At 36.8% G+C, this 19,097-nt stretch overlaps 1 protein-coding gene across 17 annotated transcripts in view; it reads right to left on the bottom strand.

Moving 5' to 3' along the window:
• SVIL (supervillin) overlaps positions 1 to 19,097 on the bottom strand; it is a 112,072-nt gene that overhangs the window by 18,571 nt on the left and 74,404 nt on the right. For 15 of the 17 annotated variants that reach the window (XR_003397881.1, XM_026843670.1, XM_026843671.1 and 12 more), the window contains 5 exons: positions 14,557 to 14,683; positions 10,429 to 10,506; positions 3,970 to 4,117; positions 1,224 to 1,313; positions 1,055 to 1,141 (listed from right to left, as the gene is read on the bottom strand). Coding sequence is in view for 16 of the 17 variants with exons in the window: in XM_026843670.1 (XP_026699471.1) it covers positions 1,055 to 1,141; positions 1,224 to 1,313; positions 3,970 to 4,117; positions 10,429 to 10,506; positions 14,557 to 14,683 (530 nt within the window). In the remaining variant the exon portion in view is untranslated. The remainder of the gene's footprint in view (positions 1 to 1,054; positions 1,142 to 1,223; positions 1,314 to 3,969; positions 4,118 to 10,428; positions 10,507 to 14,556; positions 14,684 to 19,097) is intronic. The other 2 variants (XM_026843667.1, XM_026843680.1) reach the window with 1 other exon arrangement.

The raw sequence follows: 19,097 nt of genomic DNA, 5'->3' as shown, positions 1-19,097 counted from the left end.
AAAATCACTCAATAAATAAACATATTAGAGTTTCTAACTCTAGAAAAGGTAAACATGGCTTGTTTGGAAGGTGTTAAGGTAGGGGTTTTTTTGGATGGTGGTGGTGTTTCGGTTTTTGGTGTTTATTTCTGTTTGTTTGTGTTTGGTTTTGGTTTTTGTTTTTGTTTTTTTAACTGATGGAATTTTAAGGAGAGATGGTAGAAAAGTCTGTTGGAAAGGAATTATAAAAATGGAGTGTAACTGCTACTAACATGAAATCATCTTTATTACAAAGCGTTTGAGAAATACAGCTGAACAAAAAGTTAGGCACTATCAAAAATTAGTTGCTTTGGTAGGATGATACAAATATTTTACGGTCTTGCACATTCCCCCTTGCCTCCAACCACAGAATTCCTTGCTTTGAAAAGACCTACTATAACTACAAGTGGAAAAGTCACTACTTCAGACTAGCGAGTATGGCACGATCATTATCCTATGCCTCCTCTGATGAAATGTGAATACGTTTGTTTATGGTATTGACACTCCACAAGTTACAAAAGCATTTTTGTCTTACAAATGGAGGACACGACATATGAGATGGAAACACCAGCTTCATAGGTAGCCAACAAGTTGCACAAGGAAGCTGTACAAGCTGCTACAGAGAGTCAGTTTTCAAAAAAGTGTGAAACTGAATTAATTGTGTTTGGAAGCAACTTAGTGTCCTATCTCGATTTTAAAAAGATTAAACTACATTTAAAGCTGTTTCACTGTATATGGCAATATGGTTCAAACTGGCTGCATGGTTTTAAGAAATTTTGCTCTCAAGAAGAATGCATACATCACGTATAGAGAAAGATGAAAGTTATTTTGGCAGTTATGACTTTAACAACATGTAAGTTGTAATGTATTTTTTTATTAAAATAACAAGGACCGAATCACAGTGTGATCAGTGAGTGCAGTCTGAACAAAGAAATATTCAGTTTCTGTTACCAGAACATTTTAACTAAGAGGTACTTTAAGCTACTTACTGAAGTTGGAGAGTGGATACATTGCCACCTTTGGTAACTCTACCAACCTTTGTTATTCAGCCTTCCCAAGAATGACTCCAGCTTGTCAAGCTTCATATCTGATTCCAATTTCATGTCAGGCCTGGCTTCAATTTCTAAGCAAACCAGAAAGAAAAACTTGTTAATTGACAGAAAGTAAAAAAGCCTGAATGTATTTCAGCCATTTTTATTCCCTACCTTCCAAGGGCTTTGTAACTGGCATGGTAGACTTCTGCCGGTTACTGAAAGGGCATGATACTGGCGTTAACACACTTGGAGAAGCCAGACCTGTGTAAGAACAGAGAACATAGGAAATGCGGTCCCAGGTCAGCCCATGTTTCCAACAGTGATGACACGGAAAGCTATTTAGGGAAAGCAGACAAGCTTGGCCACTTCCTACAGTCCCTCATACTTCTCCAGCCTCCACAACTGTTGTATTAGGGATAGAGTGTACTGGCCTGCCTGCTCCTTAAATCAACAGCAGCCTCAGAAACTGTCCCATTCACAACAACAAAGCTTTGTTTCCAAGCGTCTGTAAGCAAGCTAACAAGATATATGTTTTCTCTTGAATACAGTTGTTTTGCTTCTTCTCAAGGTAGCAGCAGTTTACTTGGTCTACATTTTGGACTGCATTTCCACCTCAATTCACATTTTAAAAACATGCAACTGTTCTGAACAAAAAGATATGGCTAGCAGAGAAACAAGATTTTCCTTGGCATTTTCACACCCCCACCCCACCCCCACCCCCTTCTAAATTTAAACCCATCTCTATCGATGCACATAGAAGGATGCATCTGACCCGTGAATGTTGTCCCTGGATTAAGCAGTAATTCTTGGGCCCTGTTATGTTTTTAAGAACATGCAGAAACAGAAGTAGAAATGGAAGTCGGAGTCCTCACCATATCAAGTGTTACTCCCTCCTTTTGTTGTACACCCCTCCCCCTGCTTTTCAGTAACCATCATTAAGCAATTCATTCTGGACCCAGTGCATAAAATAAGATTATTTTTGTTTGGTTCTTTTTACGTGAATCTACATTGCTCCAGTAAGAGAAATGACACTCTATAGGTTTCGTGGTTGTTATTAGGTAGAAAAGCATACTGAAGCAAAGAACTGCATCTATCACATCTTGTTGCCTAGACTTTCAGTACATGGGGAAACTGACATTAAACTTCCCTCTAATATCTAATATTTCCTTAGCCATAGTTTACTAATTATTAAGCCACATCAGTTTAAGCTTTAGTTATTTTGATGATTAAACCAATATTGTGCTGGGAGAATATATACTAACTATGTTTCCACTATCTTTACTTCAACTCCTAGAAATTCGTAATTGTCAAACATCAAGATAGATTTAGAATATAATCAAGTAGCTTTTCCACAAACAATTTTTTCCCCTGTCTAAGAGACTCAAAATTCCAGCAGGTTTTAAGTCAACTGGTAAAGACTTCATCAAACTGTGTTTGAGAGGACACAGATCTTAAGCAGCTTTCTCAAAACTTAATCCACAAGACCAGATTGAGAGCTGGTTCAGATGTTAGTAAAGGACCACCTTCCACTTAGGACTGAAAAACTTTCAGCCATTAGAAGCAATTAAAATACAGCATCTGTGCACATGTATATAACAAGGACTTAATTTTGCATTGCTTTCTCATCATCTCTTAAATGAAAAACTCATCATGATAATTTATTCTTTTAGGCAACAAAAATAGCACACATCTGAATAAAATCCCACTTGGGCTACTTTTATTGATGCCACTGTCACAGGATTATCTTGTTTCTCTAAAAGAATGATCGCAGCACCTAAAGAGAACCTTTCAAGGTATTTTTTATTTTTCCATTAAGAAGAACAAATGCTAACACCTTCTATTCCTTTCCATAGACCAATCTATTTGGAAAAATAAAAGAAAATCTCAAAAAGCAATCTGTGGACAACTGAACACTTTTTTTTGCAACCCTCCAAAATAAGTTTGTATTTAAACACTGTGACCACTGGCATTCCTAGCAGCAAAACAATGCAAGCAGCAGCTAAAATATGTTACTAATAGATGTAATTCATAATACCATGTATCTGTTTATCTGCCAACAGAATATGGCTTGGATTGTGAATGGAGTTACTCCCTGTTACAATACTGTCCTCACCCCACAATGATTTTCTCAGTGATTGTCATTGAACTCAATGTTCATTGTTGTTGTATTTAATAATCAAGTTCTTATAGTTAATGAATACTAAATTTGTTACAAGAGATCCATTTAGGTGCCTTCTTTCCAAAGCTATCATCTTGCCAGGCACACTGCATGAACAGCTGTATTTCTACCATGCACAGCCTCCAGAGACTCCCGTCCACTTCAGAAGAATGGTGCATCTGGAAACAGTGACTGAATTCAAGAGATCCCCAAAATGTCAACATTGTTTCCTTGTCACTTCTACTCTCTGGTTCTATGCAGAAATCTGTTCAGTGTTTTTTTCAGTCAAACAACACTTGAAGTTGTTGTCCAAAACAGCATCCATAAAAGTAACACATGTTTGCTAAATACTCCCAGTGACCCTAGGAACAAGGGAAGTGCCAGCAACAGCAAGGACTAGATTTCACAACTTTTCTCTAGACAGTGCGCCTGGGTTTTCAAAGCATAAATAAGAAAGAATAATCCACTGTGCCCTCTGAGTTGTATTAGAAGGAAAAACAAACCATTTGACTGTTCAAGTGAGTGCCTACCACCAGAGCCCACTAATAACTGGATGGTAGTGCAACAATGCAGAACAAAATGGACCAATGGCCACTAGAAGTTAGAGTGAGCAGTCTCATGATAGGATATTCAGCTGAAGATAAACAGTCCTCCTTTTCCTAAACATGGATATTGTTTCTGCATAGCTTTAGCTTGACTTTATTTTGACTAGACAGATAAGCAGTGACTTATTTGTATTAGGATCATTTAACCACTGACCTTTTTTTACCATTCGGCCAGCTACAGTGAACTGTGTGGAATCATTGGCTGCTCCTTTACCCTTTGACTTCCAAGCTTCTTCTCGAGCTGTAATCAGGTGTTTTCTTTCTTCAATGGTCATCTGACTTTCATGGTTATCTGCCACTCTCTGTTTTTTTGGGGGGAAAAGAGAAAGATATTTTAAAAAAATAGATCAACCAACTAGGATATAGCAAAGGGCTGGCTGAACTTTTCAACTGCTAGCTGTAGAGGGAAGAGAATAGGAGAACAAGCTACTAAAGAAAAGTCATAGGCACAGCTTAGCGACATTGACCCTGAGAAGCTTCATTGTCCTGCTGCCCCCTTACATTGTGAGGATAAGGTTTTGGTCTGTGCTCTTTGGTCTTTTCTTGAAACTACCAGGCAAGGCAAATGGCATCCCTCTAAGCAAAGCAAATAATTTACTCTGTGTATGATATAATTTTCCAGACTTTGTCCTTCTGAAGCATGACTTGCTACACTAGTGAGATCACTGACTTTTAGCAGATGTTTTCAAATGTTCAAATCTGCAGGTGGCACAGGGAATAACAATGAAGAAGTATAACTTCAGTTTGTGATTTCTGAATCACTCTCTTACAGTAACTAAATTCTCTGGGCAGAATTAGCAGCCTTATCTCTCCAGAGGCTGCTCACTTCAGTTCCTATGTCAGCTATTGCCCTACTGAATATTTTTCCAATGACTGTGATTTTTTTTTTTCTAAGTCACCCTCAACTTTCTTTGCTTGCTTCAGAGGATAACAGCCAACATCTTGAGTAATTAGAAGCAGCTAGAAGCATGAAGTATCTTAGTGCCTTCCAAACACAAAGGATTGATGATGGTATATTACCCAGGAAAGAAACTGGATTTACACACTCTGCTGTAGCTAGGTCAGGCCAAAGAAATATTGCTTCAATGCACTTATCTTAAAAAATTAGCAACATTTCAGGGATTATACTGCATAGAAATCAAGTACAGAAGTTATTTTTAGTGTATGGGACTGTTAACTCTAGAATTACTTCCAAAACACATGAAAATCTAAAGCTTTATCACAGCTCTAGCTCATACAAGCACAGAGAGGAAATGAAAAAGGACTCAAAAGATTATGAACATAAAGGAAACACTATTCTCCATTTCAAGATAGAAGGAAGAAATATAAATCCAGATATTCTTATTTATTTATTTTCTTAAAATCAGACAGACTAAATAAATCAGTCATTTTTTTTTAATATAAAAACTCTTGTAACTGCAGAGGACACACCAAAATAGCGATTTCATAGCTTTCAGCATTTACCAGGAACAGTATCTATCAGCCAGAAGAGTAAAAACAATCCAAGAAGTGGCTTGTATAAGGACTCAGACATGAGAGCCCTCCACTCATTCCTTGGTTCTGTGTACCGCTGCAACCTTGCTCTCAATTTATTAGGAAAGATAGCTGGCCAGCCAGACACTATGACTGCAAGTCATGATAATCAAGATAAAGACCTCTGATATTTCCCCCAGAACTCTGAAATGTTCAGTAGAAATAGCAAGATGCAGTTCTACTCAATATTGCTTCCTTTTCTGTAAAAAACATCTGAATGTTTTAAATAAAAATACTGGAAGTAATCTCTGTTGGCTTTTCCCAGTCTCCACCCATTCCAATGTCTGAAGCACAGGGACCTCTGGGATGAACAGCTGGTAGAACAAAAAAAACCCAGCAACACACCAAAGGAGATTTTGGCAGAAAATTAATATATATATATATATATAACTAATGAAGCCACAAGTGAAATTTCATACACAGAACAAATACTTTTAACTTAGTGAAGATGCTGACTTTGATTACAATATAAGGGGAAGTGAGGGAGAGGCAGGAAGAAATAGTCCTATGGAGTCTTTCTTTCTTTTTTTTTTTTTTTAATTTTGTCTCCAGCAAATACCTGAAGCTTCAGAGTCTGCAGAGCTACTGGAAATTCTGAAGACAGAGACATGTAATGCATATGTGTTAATCACTATACACATAAATTGTAAGAAAGATCGTAAATAATTCTGGAGCCTTGTCAAAGGACAAAAGAGAGTTACAACAGTAGAAACAAACTTTTTTTCTTTTTCTGAATGGAAGATTTCAAGCTGCTCTGTTGGACAAAATGTCCTTGGGAGTTCCTAAAAAAAAGAAAATCAGATTGGATGTGTATGTTACAAAATTCAGGAGCAATTCCATATTAGATCTTAATGCATGAAGACTCCCACCTTCCTCTAATAAACAATAATTCCTAATAAGCAAATTTTTAAAAAAACTATAAGCTGAATAGACACCAAGCAACCCCTAACCCATTTAATTTGCTATAACAGTCCTGGTGGAAAACAAAAGCATATCTGATGCTTAAAAGGAAGACTAATTTTCTATAGCTGGAAAACTAACATGAGCCAACACAACTGTCAAAGAAATTTCAGAACAAATACACCTGGTAATCAGGAGTAGTTTAAAAAGCCTTCACAATTGCCAAATAACAGCATTTATGGAGGAACGAGTGGGTCAAAGTACATTCTAGTTGGGAGAAAATATGGCAAGGTGAAACTCAACAAGCATTTAAGTGTAAATTTTATTTCTAAGTTCAAAAAAAAATTAAGATATGAAAGAAGCATAAATCTCAAATTTGTAGCTGTGACATTTTGATAAAGGGAGCTAAAGACCACAATAAAAAAGCCAAAACAAGAATTATTTTAATGTAGCAGGAATAAATAAAAGCTAAGGAAGACAACAGTCCCAGTGCTGTTACATACAATGAAATATCCTATTTGTCATAAAAAATACATTCATGTGTTCACTGATTTGTCTTGTTTCAGACAAATTATAAATTCCTAAAATGAAGCGTAACAGAAAAAGAATCAGATGAATTAGCATCCAACAACATAAAATAATTGGAAGAGGAAATGCCCCAAACACAAGCAGTGATTTTTATTATTTTTTTTTAAAAAAGCCTTTGAAAAATGGGAAAATGTATAGGACTTATAAAAGCTCAGATGGGATCAATATTTAGAAGTAGAACTAAAGAATATAGGTACAGGTCACACAAGCTGTGGGTTGTTCCCGACACTCATGAAAAGACTGCTATAAGACAATCAATAAAGAATCAAAGCACAGGCACATAATTAATGCCATTCCACATGGCATTATGGAAAACAGGTTTAATCAAAATGGTAAGTTTGATGAGATCAAGTATGAATAAATATGTTAACACGGTTACCTCTGATTTCTTTAATATATTTTGAGTTAATCACAGATGACAATCTGAGGGGGGTTTTGAGTGATATAAAAATATCAGTGCAGTTTACAGGCTGCAAACTAGTTAACCGACCAAAAAATTATTTCTAAACAGAAAAGAGCCATGCAGTGGTCTGATTTGTCCCAACTTTGACCAAAATGTTTTCATGCACATGGAAAAAAGATACAGTTCTTCTGAGAAGACCCTCAGGATGACACAAACATACAGAAAAGTGATGAAGAAAAAGAAGAAATAACCATATAGATGGGTAAAAAAAGGTTATCGGAAAAATCTGGTAAATGAGGCTTTTAAGAGGACTGTTACTTGAAAATGGAAACAAGCAAACACCAGAAAACTAGGAAGACAAAAGAAGAGAAAAATTCCCATGGAACAGTAGGTTTGAACAGATAATCTGTACTGCAATAGTTCTTCCATTTCCAGCCTCTACACTTCTATCCATGATGCTGACAATTTTGAAAGGGTTCAGAAAAGGGCTAAAATATTTTTTCAAGATTTGAAAAGAAATCTACCTCAGATTATCAGATGAGTATTTTTACCAAAGAGAGGGTTAACTCTTAACCAGTGAGAGTAATTACACATGAAAAATTACTTAATATTGCAGTGAATTTTCTGTATGATGGCAATTTAGAATAAATACTGGATTTTTTTCTAAAAGATATGGTTTAAGTCTGAGAAGGAGTTATAGTCTTGATGCAGAACCAGGAAACAGGAATTATTTTCCTTCCACTGCTTGGCTAGGTTGAATGATGGTATTGGTCTTTTGTAGCACTGCAACACATTTCTTGAGAGTATGCACAGGCACTCCTCTGCTTTTTCAGTATCAGCTAAGGAAGGGCCCACATCTAGGGAATGCTCTGTTTTGTATCCTACAATTTTCCAGTCCAAGCAGTGTCCTCTTTAGGTCACAAGAACACAACTGAGAGTGGTCTGCTAGCACTGGGCTTTCTTTTGCTTTGTTTTTTTGATGCAAGAAATAAGAGAATTCATGGTTTTCTATGTTGAAGATCAAGACTGCCCCTGCCTGGAGGAGTCCAAACCAAGAATGAACATTTTTTTTTTTTTAAAAAAAGGGGGATCTGTTTAAGACCAAAGTTATATAAAAGAATCCAAACCCTACCTATTTGCTTTATAATACTAGTAACTTCTCTAGTTTAGGCTCCCAAGGCAAAAAAGCACAAGAAGAATCCAACAGTTGCAAAAGTATTAAAAAGTTTCTCCGTTGTTTTCCTCTGTAACTTTATATGGGTCTTGTTATAAGAAGAAAACTCAAATAAATGCACAGCTTTCTGTTCAAAAGTGGTTTGGGCAAAATAGAACATACTTGACTTGTGTTTGGTGCAAACAACAAAATTATTAATATGCCAGGAAAAAACCAAATGAATCTGTATGCACCTTGACACTATGTCAGAAAGAAGTAGCTTTCTAAGACGGCACGATGTAGCTCACCAGAGTCAATGGAAAGATGAACACTTTTTAGGTGTTAAGACAGATGGGACAAACAGCCCACTGAGGGACCTCCTCTCACTACTGGAGGGATATTATGTTATTATGTCAGACTACATATTTTTTAGATACATAGAGCTGGCGAACTCTGTCACAACAAAATGAATAGGTTATTGGAATTATATAGTAATAAAGCTATATTAAATCCAGAGCTTATAGAGAAGAGGTAACACTAAAACATTTCAGTTACTAGCCCCAAATTTAATTTTTAATTAAAAAAAAAAAAAATCAGAGTAAAAGATCATCCTCAAAATCAGCTATAAAAGTGAATGTGTAAATGGTAACTATCAGTAGTCAAAATTTCTACTGCTGTTACAGTAGCCTCTGCCATAATCAACATCCTCTGGTTCTAGTAGTGAATATCTGCCCCTTGGATTCACTGCCATTATGCATGCTGGTCAGAATGCTCCCCACATGCAACATACACTCTATTTTGTGTAGGAATGAAGAACCCAGTGGATTCCTTGTGATACTACAACCACAGATCTGAGCTGTGAGAGGCAAGGGACAATGAAGTCTAATAAACCAGAACTAGATTTATATAGATCTATTGGGATTTTCTAGTGAACAATCCTTGTTTTCTCATGTTTTTCTTCAACTTGTTTCTTTGCCCACTCCTGCCTTTTTTTTTTTTTTTTTTTTTTTACCTCTGATCATGTGAAACAGGTACTATTTGCTCAGATCAAGATCCAGTATTTGACTTCTGCTCAGAGACAACTTTGCTATATAGATCTATGTGAAGAAAGTTTCTATTTCTCATTATCTATTAAATCTTTGTAAGTAAATTCTTCAAATTGTTTATGATAGAATTGCAGAGGTATGGGCATAATTTTGAGGAGCACTTCACAGGAAGCTTCTCTAACATTTATTGGAACAGCAGCAGAACTCTATTCTCAAGCAAACACCACGTTAACTCTGTTGCCACAAGTTGCTTTGGGAATGTGCATCTTAGATCTGAGTAAGATTTTCTGCCTTACTCCTCCTTCCAATAATTAAGTAGGAAGTTTATACAGTATTTCACCTTCCATCTCCAAGGATGACGTTCATCAGAAATCAGAGCACTTGATTCTTTCAAACTAGTACTACAGACCTTAAAGGAAGAAAGAGAGAGAGAAGCAGGAAGATGGGACAGTCAGAGAATAGAAGCAGGATGTGCCAAGGCAAAAATCCTTTAGACGGGGAGTAGGGAAAAGCATTATATGAAAGTCACCTCTGAACAAAAGCAGCTTGCTTTTTACAGTCAATAAATTATATGATTTTATGTCTTACAATGTATATGCTCATTACTTAAAGAAGTCAGTGTACACAGCATTTTATTCTAAAATAAATGCTGTGCATTTACATATTGCTCCTTTTTATACACTTTTTTAACAACTTGCAAATTTTCTATTGAATTCTAATGAAAGAAACAATGTCTCCATTCACTTTCTCACCTATGCAATCTAACAGATACAGAATTTTTAGAAAAAGAACTGGAAGAGAAACACTAACAGAATTTATATTGAAGAAAAGTACACAGCGTAGTGGCATAATTCTATACTTCTTTAAAGCAGCATTTACTAAGCTGGCTAATCAGTTAAAAGGATTATTAATTTCCTATAAAAAAAAGAAAGGTCAAAATGTGCTTCTTTGAAACTGTTGAGCATTTAAATTTTGCAGACTTTTGCTCACCTGATTAATAGGTAGAAAAGGATGAAATTTATGAAGAGCAGGTATAACAGGAGAGTAAGTAGAAGCATATACAGGTTCCTATGACAAGGACAGAAGCAAAGCAAAAGAATTAGAAAAGAACTGGACTATTAGAAAAGGAGATGTGGGGGAAATAACTTGTCTTCCCCTAATTTCTTAAAATGAAGTACATCTGAACCTTTTAATCTTCTAGAAATGTTTTCCCTATTGGAAAGACAGAGATCAAAAATGTCATAATACAACAGCATGCTTACTAAAACCATTCCATGCAGGAAAAAAGTAACAGTATCATTACAACTCCACACAGAATGAAACAGCACAGCCAGAAAATACACTTTTCATATGCTGATAATTTTTATGTCTCTGTTTTTCATGCACCATTAAATTGATGAACCATGTCAACCACAATGTGAATAATTCTGCTGCAAGTTTAATCAGACCCTGATAAATAACAAGCCATCTATTTTCTGGATGAAAGGAAAGAATGCTTACTAAAACTGGGATAAACTCAAAAGCCACCTGGAGGGAAATGTTAAACAAACAGGACTCAAAGGTGAGTTCACCATTCTAAACAAAGCCTACAAATAAACTCTGCCTCAGAGCTGGGCATACCCAAAGCTGATTAGAGATGGCTTTATCATCTATAATTCTTCCTTTCTACAAGTTAAAGCAAATGTGGAACACTGCACAGAATATGGATAAATTCAGCTTGTTATAGAGTGGCTCAAAATGAAGCCTAATCTAGAGTTTCAGCTTTAATTAGAATTGGATACGAGCACTTGGTGGATGCCATATATGAAATGGATAAAACTATCACCACAGCAAGAGACTAATATTTTGCCTAAAGGTCACTTTTTAAGGGCTTATCCCCTTTAAAATTTTTTACACACTTAACTTCCGAGTAATTTTGAATTGACTGTTCAGCCTTAGCCTTTAACACCAGTGCTGAGCTGCAATTTGAACTTGCTCTAAGAATTAAGTGCATTTCAAATGTCATTCACTGCCTTAATGTGACTGCAATGCAGCTGGTAATCACATTAATCAAGGACTCTGTTAAAAATGGCTGACTATAAAATAGGAACTTTCATTCCAGTAAATCTTGATATTTTGCTACTAAGGAAATATTTTTTAGTTAATTCTTCTACCCATGAAAAAAAAACCCATCAAACTAGAAGCCTTCCATCCAACCTAAGATGATGAATACAAATATGCTAAATCCAAAATATTTTTCCCAAGGGGCTTTTTTTTTTTTTTCCAGAAAGACATTTCTCAGTGTACAGTTGTTCCCCTGATGTTAGAGCTGTTCTTTGAATTGTCCAAGTATATTTTACTGTACGTATAAATAATTTAAGAAGTCTCACAGCTTCCAACAAATTTTCCTCCTATGTGCAGCAATCATCAAAACAGATGCTGAACCTCCCCAAGTAAATCTCAACTTCCCTCCCTCATCTGTATTTCCTCGAGTTAATTCCTTAGTCCCTTTTTTCCCCATTTGAGGTTGCTCTGTCAGCTTTTCCATGAATTTTATGGGGTTTTCTACAGTTTAGTCTACTTATAAATGACTATAACATATTTGGAGAAATATCTGACCATGAAGACAACTATGAAGAAGCATTTTGACTAAAAGTGATCAAACAGCACTATTTAATGTAACTATTAAGAGTATGAATCTTTCAACTTTTGTTGTTTATAAGAAATCTAAATGTACTCTAACAAATTCTATCTTATACAGCTATGCTTCAATAATCAAATCTCCAGAGCAAGTTAGATAACCTTTTAAAAAAGACACACCCACAAAAGAAAACCCCAAAAGGTGTCTGACTACATTAACAGGAGTGACATACTGCAACTGAAAACTTCAGGTATTATTTTGAGGCAGCAGGGCATGACAGAAGTTCACACACCCTTGCTGTTGATGCATGACTGCTATGTGTGGAAATTGTGTTTTAACTAGCTCAAAACATGGTAATCAATACAATTTCGGCATTTTTATTGCCATCCAGCAACAGATAGCACTAAGATCGTTGTCTCAAAGCTCTTTTACAAATAGAGACTTCAGTGGCTCACTGCTTCATGGTCCTCAAAGGATAACAGCCATCACATTGATTAATTATCAGTAACAGGGTTTCCAGATTTAAGGGCCAGCTGACATGGTGTGTTCTAAGAAGTGTGGGCAAATTAGTGAAGCTTTACATTATTTATCATGTATCACATAATGAATCAGCATCACAAATATCGATACAGATCAGAGTTGTGTATCTAATAAGACGAACATTTCTTCTTATACATCCAAGATTTCACCCATTGGCAGACATGCAAATCCTTTGATTTAGGCTTTAAATAGCCAAGAGCTTACATGAACCAACAGAGTGGGTGACCCAATGTTACGGAAACTCCCACTGCTAGCATTGTCACTTCAAAGCTTGTACCCTTCAAGCACTTCACGCTCACTTGCTTTCAGAGCCTAACTTGAGCTAAACTGAGAGAAGTTGCTGCACATGGTTAACACCGCAGGGAGGATACGGGTGCTGGGAGCGAGAAGAGAGAACAAAGGTTTTGCCTCTGCCTAGATCTTGGCAGCTGCTTAAAGCTTTTTTTCAACCCCATTGTCTTGAACTGGAATACATTTGTTATCTGATCTCAACAGTTGTCATTTAGGAGCCTTGCCTGTTAAAAATGTGACCACAATTTTGCTTTCCTCGATGAAACTATTTTTGCCTTAGGACATCTTTTAAACTAGCAACTGCACTTTTGAGCAAGTCCACAGGGCAAAACCAAAACAAAACCCATAAACCAAACTGCAAAAATCGGCTTTCTTGTTTTCCTGTCCAGTTAACACACAACCATTGATGAGTCACAAGTTCAGGCACAGATTTATCCTCAATAATGACACTGTGTAACAACTCCTTACTCATAATACACTGGTGGAATACAATACTTTTTGTTATTGTTTGCCTATACTATTTAACAGAAACAGCTTTTTCACAACTAAATAATTGGATCCAAAGACTACTGTCCCCACATGTAAAATTTGTAACACAAATTTTATCTTCACTTATCCTCTGTGAAAAATACTTCAAGAATTAAAGGCTTTTGAAACAGACTGTTTTATCCAACCTTGAGATTTTCAAAATACTAGATTCAGAAGGGAAGAATTCTAAATTAGTCCTGTAGTTTGAACCAGCAGTCCATTTTGAAGCAAATCTCCCAGTCATCCTCACTTTCTGTGCTTTGGTTTCAATTGCAAAATACACAAACTTTTGGATGAAACTAAGCCCTGAAGCACACTCCTGGATTCCCAAGTAACACCACAGCTGCTAACAGCAGTCAGGCCACAGGAGCAGACTAAATTCAGACTAAAGCGAAACTTCACTGAAGCAAAACAAGCATGGGCGTATAGAGTGGATAGCAGGTCCTCATCAGTAATTGTTCAGATCCACTCCTGATGGGCAACATAACTTACTCGGGTATAGACATAGCCAGAGTGTTCTAACAATGTGGACTTCCTTTTCCTCTACACCTTTCTACCTATCTCTCACTCTATTAATTAACACAGACAAGACAGATAAAATCCTTGTCCAGATCGTTTTGGCTATCCACAAACACCAAAGATCATGCAAGATAACCAACAGCCAAATGACTCATGAATGCTCTGGTACCTGCACTTCCTCAGTATTTCTAGGATCCAAAATTGCTGCTCAAAGTATATGCACAGAGACAACACAGCTTTAGGAATCAAATTTTTACAAGCTCACCCATACTAAAAAAAACACCTGAACTTAAAGTCTCAAGCCAATTTCATTGGGGCGGGGGGGGGGAGAATTTATTTAATTATACCTGTAAACATTCCAGAAACCTTACAGGCCCACTTACTGGTTCATAATCTGCTGATGTAAAGACACTGTAACCAATATTACACATCCCAGGACAGTGAAGACATTTGCATTTAGAGAGCTCTCATGTTGAGAGAATTTTTTTAAACAAGCCTGACAACAAGAGGTATAGAAGGAGCTAGTAGTTAATATTAGGCATGCCTGTGTAGTTGGATGCATCTTCAGATAGCTGAAGCATTTCAAGCAAGATGTTTTTTCTGAACAAGGATAGAGTTACCTTCAACAGCTGCTCAACTTCTTGCATCTGCGCACTGCGATCAGTGACAGACACTTTTGCGTACTCCTGCTTTTTGCCAAGCCTGCTCTTCCAATCTTCTTCACCACTCTTCTTCAGCAATGCCAACCTAGAAAAGAAAACATGCCAGGTAGCTTTAAACACTATACTTCCAGTTATCCTCAAAAGCTACCCTTGTTGTTTCACTAATGCTGCCTGCATTCAAGAGAATTTGAAATTAAGTTTTCTAACATTAACTACAATTATTTACATTTTATACATGTATACAAAGCTCACAATTGAACACCAAGCCTTTATTGAACATGTTGAATGGGAATCATCTGCCAATACACAGACATCGAAATCTGAGACAGGCACCCCAATTAATTTGTATAGTCAGTGGAAACTGCCAATACAGTCAAGGCAGACCAAGGTACAACACAGATCATCCCAAACTAGACATATAAATAGGTTAGTCATTGTTTTTTTTCCCCTCACTTCTGCTGCTAAGGTACAGAGGGTGACTAGTTTAGCTATGGATGCTTATGCTGTAGATGTCCTAAATTATCAAGATGAATCCTACCTTTGGTCTTTACTGTACTCATTAAAAAATAATTAAAAAATATTCTTTAAAACCCAAGAAGAAAGTGGTCTGTTCAGCAGGCACCTACCAGTAAGGTCTCCTCAGGCACATCAAATGACAACTCTACAGTTACTACTTTCAAGACAATTCCAGTGACTGAGGTTACTATCAGACTCCTAAAGATCACTTAGTATCTCTTTGCTTAGCTCAGTCATTTCTGTGACACAAATCAGTAGTACCAAGGCACTGTTAACTTGGTGCTAACTATACTACAGCTGTGAAATCCATCTACAAGATTCAACTCATTTAAAGGATGTCTTATATTTAAAATGTGGATTACCATTAAGCTCAGGTAAGTAGGATCTTTTAAAAGTGCTATTTCCTAACTTTGACCAAAATTCTAAATAGAGCAAAAAGGGACACTGACTGGCTCCGCTAGGGAAAGCACGTAGATTTATTTTGCTAGAATTAGAACCTGTTTTGTCCATACAAAGGTCATCAGGTGTCCATTCTGAGGTGGTTAGTTTTGGGGGTAGGAGAAGTCACAGGCCTACATAAGGTCTACAGGGAAATGATCTTCCTCAGAAATTACTATTTGTATGAATTCTCTAGCTTTCAGAAATCATGCTTAGTAATCCATAAAATGTGTATCTGCAGTATTTATGCAAACAGTTGCACTGGTCCACTAAATTTTTATTTTAGTTGAATTAGGTTTTACTACATAACTAGATGTTTAGAGAATTTCAGTAAGGATTATACAAAACCCTTAACCCTATTAATATTTGAATAGGTCTGGTAGTTAAATCTATTTTGACCACAAGATATGGAGATGCCTTTTTAGAGATGCAATTACTGTTACCCTCACAGTAAGTCTTGTCTTGAAACAGAGGATAAGGTAAGGGTAGGACCCAAAAGGACTAGTCAGAAGCCAAGTTTCAGGCAGCTGCTTCCTGCAAAAATCCAGAGGGTGCAACTATGCTATTGACCTATTCAAGGATGACCAGTTGGTCCTAAGGCAGCCACTTGAAAAAAAAAGTGAGAATGCAGAAAACAGTAAATCCACAGAATGCAATGGCAGTAAGAATGTTAATATTCAAGAAAGCAGTTATTTCCTCTCTTCCTGCCCAGGCACACAGCGCTGGCAGGCTTCACTTTGCCTGGTTGCTTCATACCTCACAGCACAGGATGACTAGGGGTGAGAAGGACTCACAATAAGGAGCTGAGACCATAGTCACTGTTTCCAGAACATATGCAAGATTTCACAGCCCTAAACTAATCTTCTGAAGTGCATCCATGCATGTGTTAAACTGTGGCGGAGACCAAGATGGGACTGAATTGTCACCATGCAGCTGAATTATCTTCAGTAGTTATGTTCTCTCAGGTGAGCTTTGCTTAGAAGTGATCTGTGACAACTGGAGCTGGAAGGCAACTTTGGCCTAAGATGGTTTTGTTTTTAAAAATGTCTATAGCTGCTCAGCATAGCAGGCAGAAAAATATATTACTACTTTTTTTTTTTTTTTTTTAACCTGACATTACCACAGGGTACTTACCCTAGATCTTTTCTGCAAAAAGACTGATCAAGAAGAGAAAAATCTGTACTTCTGAGAATGTCTCTGTGTCTCTGAAGACTTTGTTTTCTCCTCTGTCATAAGGGTGGATCCATGCTAGCCCTACACTCTTCACTTGTATGTGTAATGAAACAACTCGCTCCTAGAGAACACACGTTTGTCTGTTGTGAACAATGAAATTGTCACTTAAAGAAACATGTATGCCCTGTATGCCGCTGAAAACTTCATTGCTGTGTAAAACCTAAAGCCGTGCATTTGTTTCGAATGATGGGAAACACCAATAAACTCAGACTGCCCTGACTCAGCAACAATTGGAAGCCACCCTTTTGTATGAATAAATACACAAGATCTACTGAATTGTTTCACACAAGCAAGCTCACCAGCTCAGTAGCTTAATTCAAAGTAGACAGCAGTTGATTGTTTGGAAAGTCTGCAAAAATAAGGCAATTATTTGGTCTAACCCTTGGATTTGTTTAAGGCTTGCTGCCTACTAGTTTCATTGAACATCTCTAGTATTCCACTTTTAAAAAATAATGAATAATCATTATTTACTTTCACAGTTCTATTCATACTGCTTTTTGCAATCTGGAAAAAAAAAACCAAACAAAAACCAAACCAGTTTTACTCTTTGCTTGAAAGAAAAAAAGCTTTTTATATATCTGTCCATCTTTGACACCTTGCTCTGTGTCCTTCTTTCACCTGCTGAGATAGAACATCTGCCATCAAGACAGAATGATTGTCATCCCACAGAGGCTCCAGGACAGCTTCAAAGCAAAACTTTCATAGCTGAAGGCAAAATGTTGGATTAATACCGAAGGAAAATAGAAACAAGATTTGAACAATAGTTTTGCCTAAACAAGGAGCATTGTATGAAAGACCTTGGCAAAAGTCCTGGCAAAAAATGTCAAAAATGATACGTCTTTCTTCTGTGGCAATATTTTAGTATCTTAGCTGCTATTGTTACTCTTGAGACAGATTAAACTGGACACAGGCTTGGCTTTCACATGTACTCCATTGGCTACACTTGACCAGTTCTTTTCAGCTAAATCATAAATCCTGTAGGCCAGTATGAGATAAGTAACTACAAAAATGAAGCTGACTGCTAAAAAGTGCATAAATCCACTATAGTGGGGACTAGTCTGCATAAGAAAGTCTTGCTCTGGTGTCCATACATCAAAAAACATTGAAAATTAACATTAGGCTGGGCTCTTCCTCAGAAGGAATGAATGATGGTAAGAGGTCCACCAGAAATTAGTTATCCATAGTTTTTTTAAATGGTGATTGTGGCATGCAGCTGACTTATAAAGCAGAGCTGATAGGGTGGCTTTCTAACAACTTTGGTCTCCCTAAATGCACAGACAGGTAGTTACATGCAATTGATGCTCCATTCAAAATCCTCCAAGACTTTCCTCTTCCTGAGGACAATTAAAAAAGGGTTTCCACCACTCATATATAACCCATCAGTGGATTGATCCTGTCTTCTTAAAACAAAACGCAGCCAAAACCACTAAAAGATATGAGCCTTCATTCCTTCTCATCTCCAAGATGCATGTTTGTCAAAGAAAAGATAAGTGTCTTTTCTTTCTTGAAAAATTATGATTGTCATTCTTCCATATAATATAGGTAATTCTGAAAGTGCCAGGCATACACTCACTCCACAATGATAATATTAGTTCAGTGAAATAAGTCTTTGTGGAAAATCACTTTCATCCAGACGAGCATGCATGCATCCTGCCCAAAGATCATTCATTACATCTGTGGAAAAGCTGTTCTTCCACAAGGTGAAAGAATGTCTAACACAGCCAGAAAAGTCCACTGGATGGGAAGATGAAGTTAGTGAATGTAAAAGGAAAAAAATAAAAAATCTGAAGTATAATACATAATCTTTAGCAGAAATGTTCTTTGAGGTTTATGAATACTTGGCATCAGCTATAGCCAAGCAAAAGAAAAAGACTGGTTGTAGTTTTTTAATTCTGTGCCAAGAAATAGACTACTGTGGTATATTGGAAGGCTAGAACGTTTTGATACCATCTCTGCCATTTACAGACATTTGTGGAATCAGAATATATAAATTCCTGGTAAGACAGCAGGTATTTTCTTTTGTCAGCTTTGGGACCAACTAGGCAGTCTTGGAAGCCTAACGAAAGCAATTCCAGATTGTGAGTGTGACTGATAGTTTTTAACATCAGTTCCTCAAGAGATCAGCTCAACCGAAGCATTAAATTTAGGACTGAAACAGCTGCTAATACTTGGATCTTCCCTTCCCCCCAGCCTCTTTTTCCCCACTAGGATCAGGGAAGGCAGATCATTTACCACTTATAAACCAGATGTTACTGGTCTTAAAACTTATCTGCCCAGACAGGTGGCATATTTACAGACCTGTCTCTTATACA

This window comes from Athene cunicularia (genome assembly GCF_003259725.1).
Source record: "Athene cunicularia isolate RWA chromosome 2 unlocalized genomic scaffold, athCun1 chr2_part1, whole genome shotgun sequence".
Taxonomy (NCBI): domain Eukaryota; kingdom Metazoa; phylum Chordata; class Aves; order Strigiformes; family Strigidae; genus Athene; species Athene cunicularia.
The sequence above is the reverse complement of the archived record's forward strand: the minus strand, read 5'-3'. Positions and strand labels throughout refer to the sequence as shown.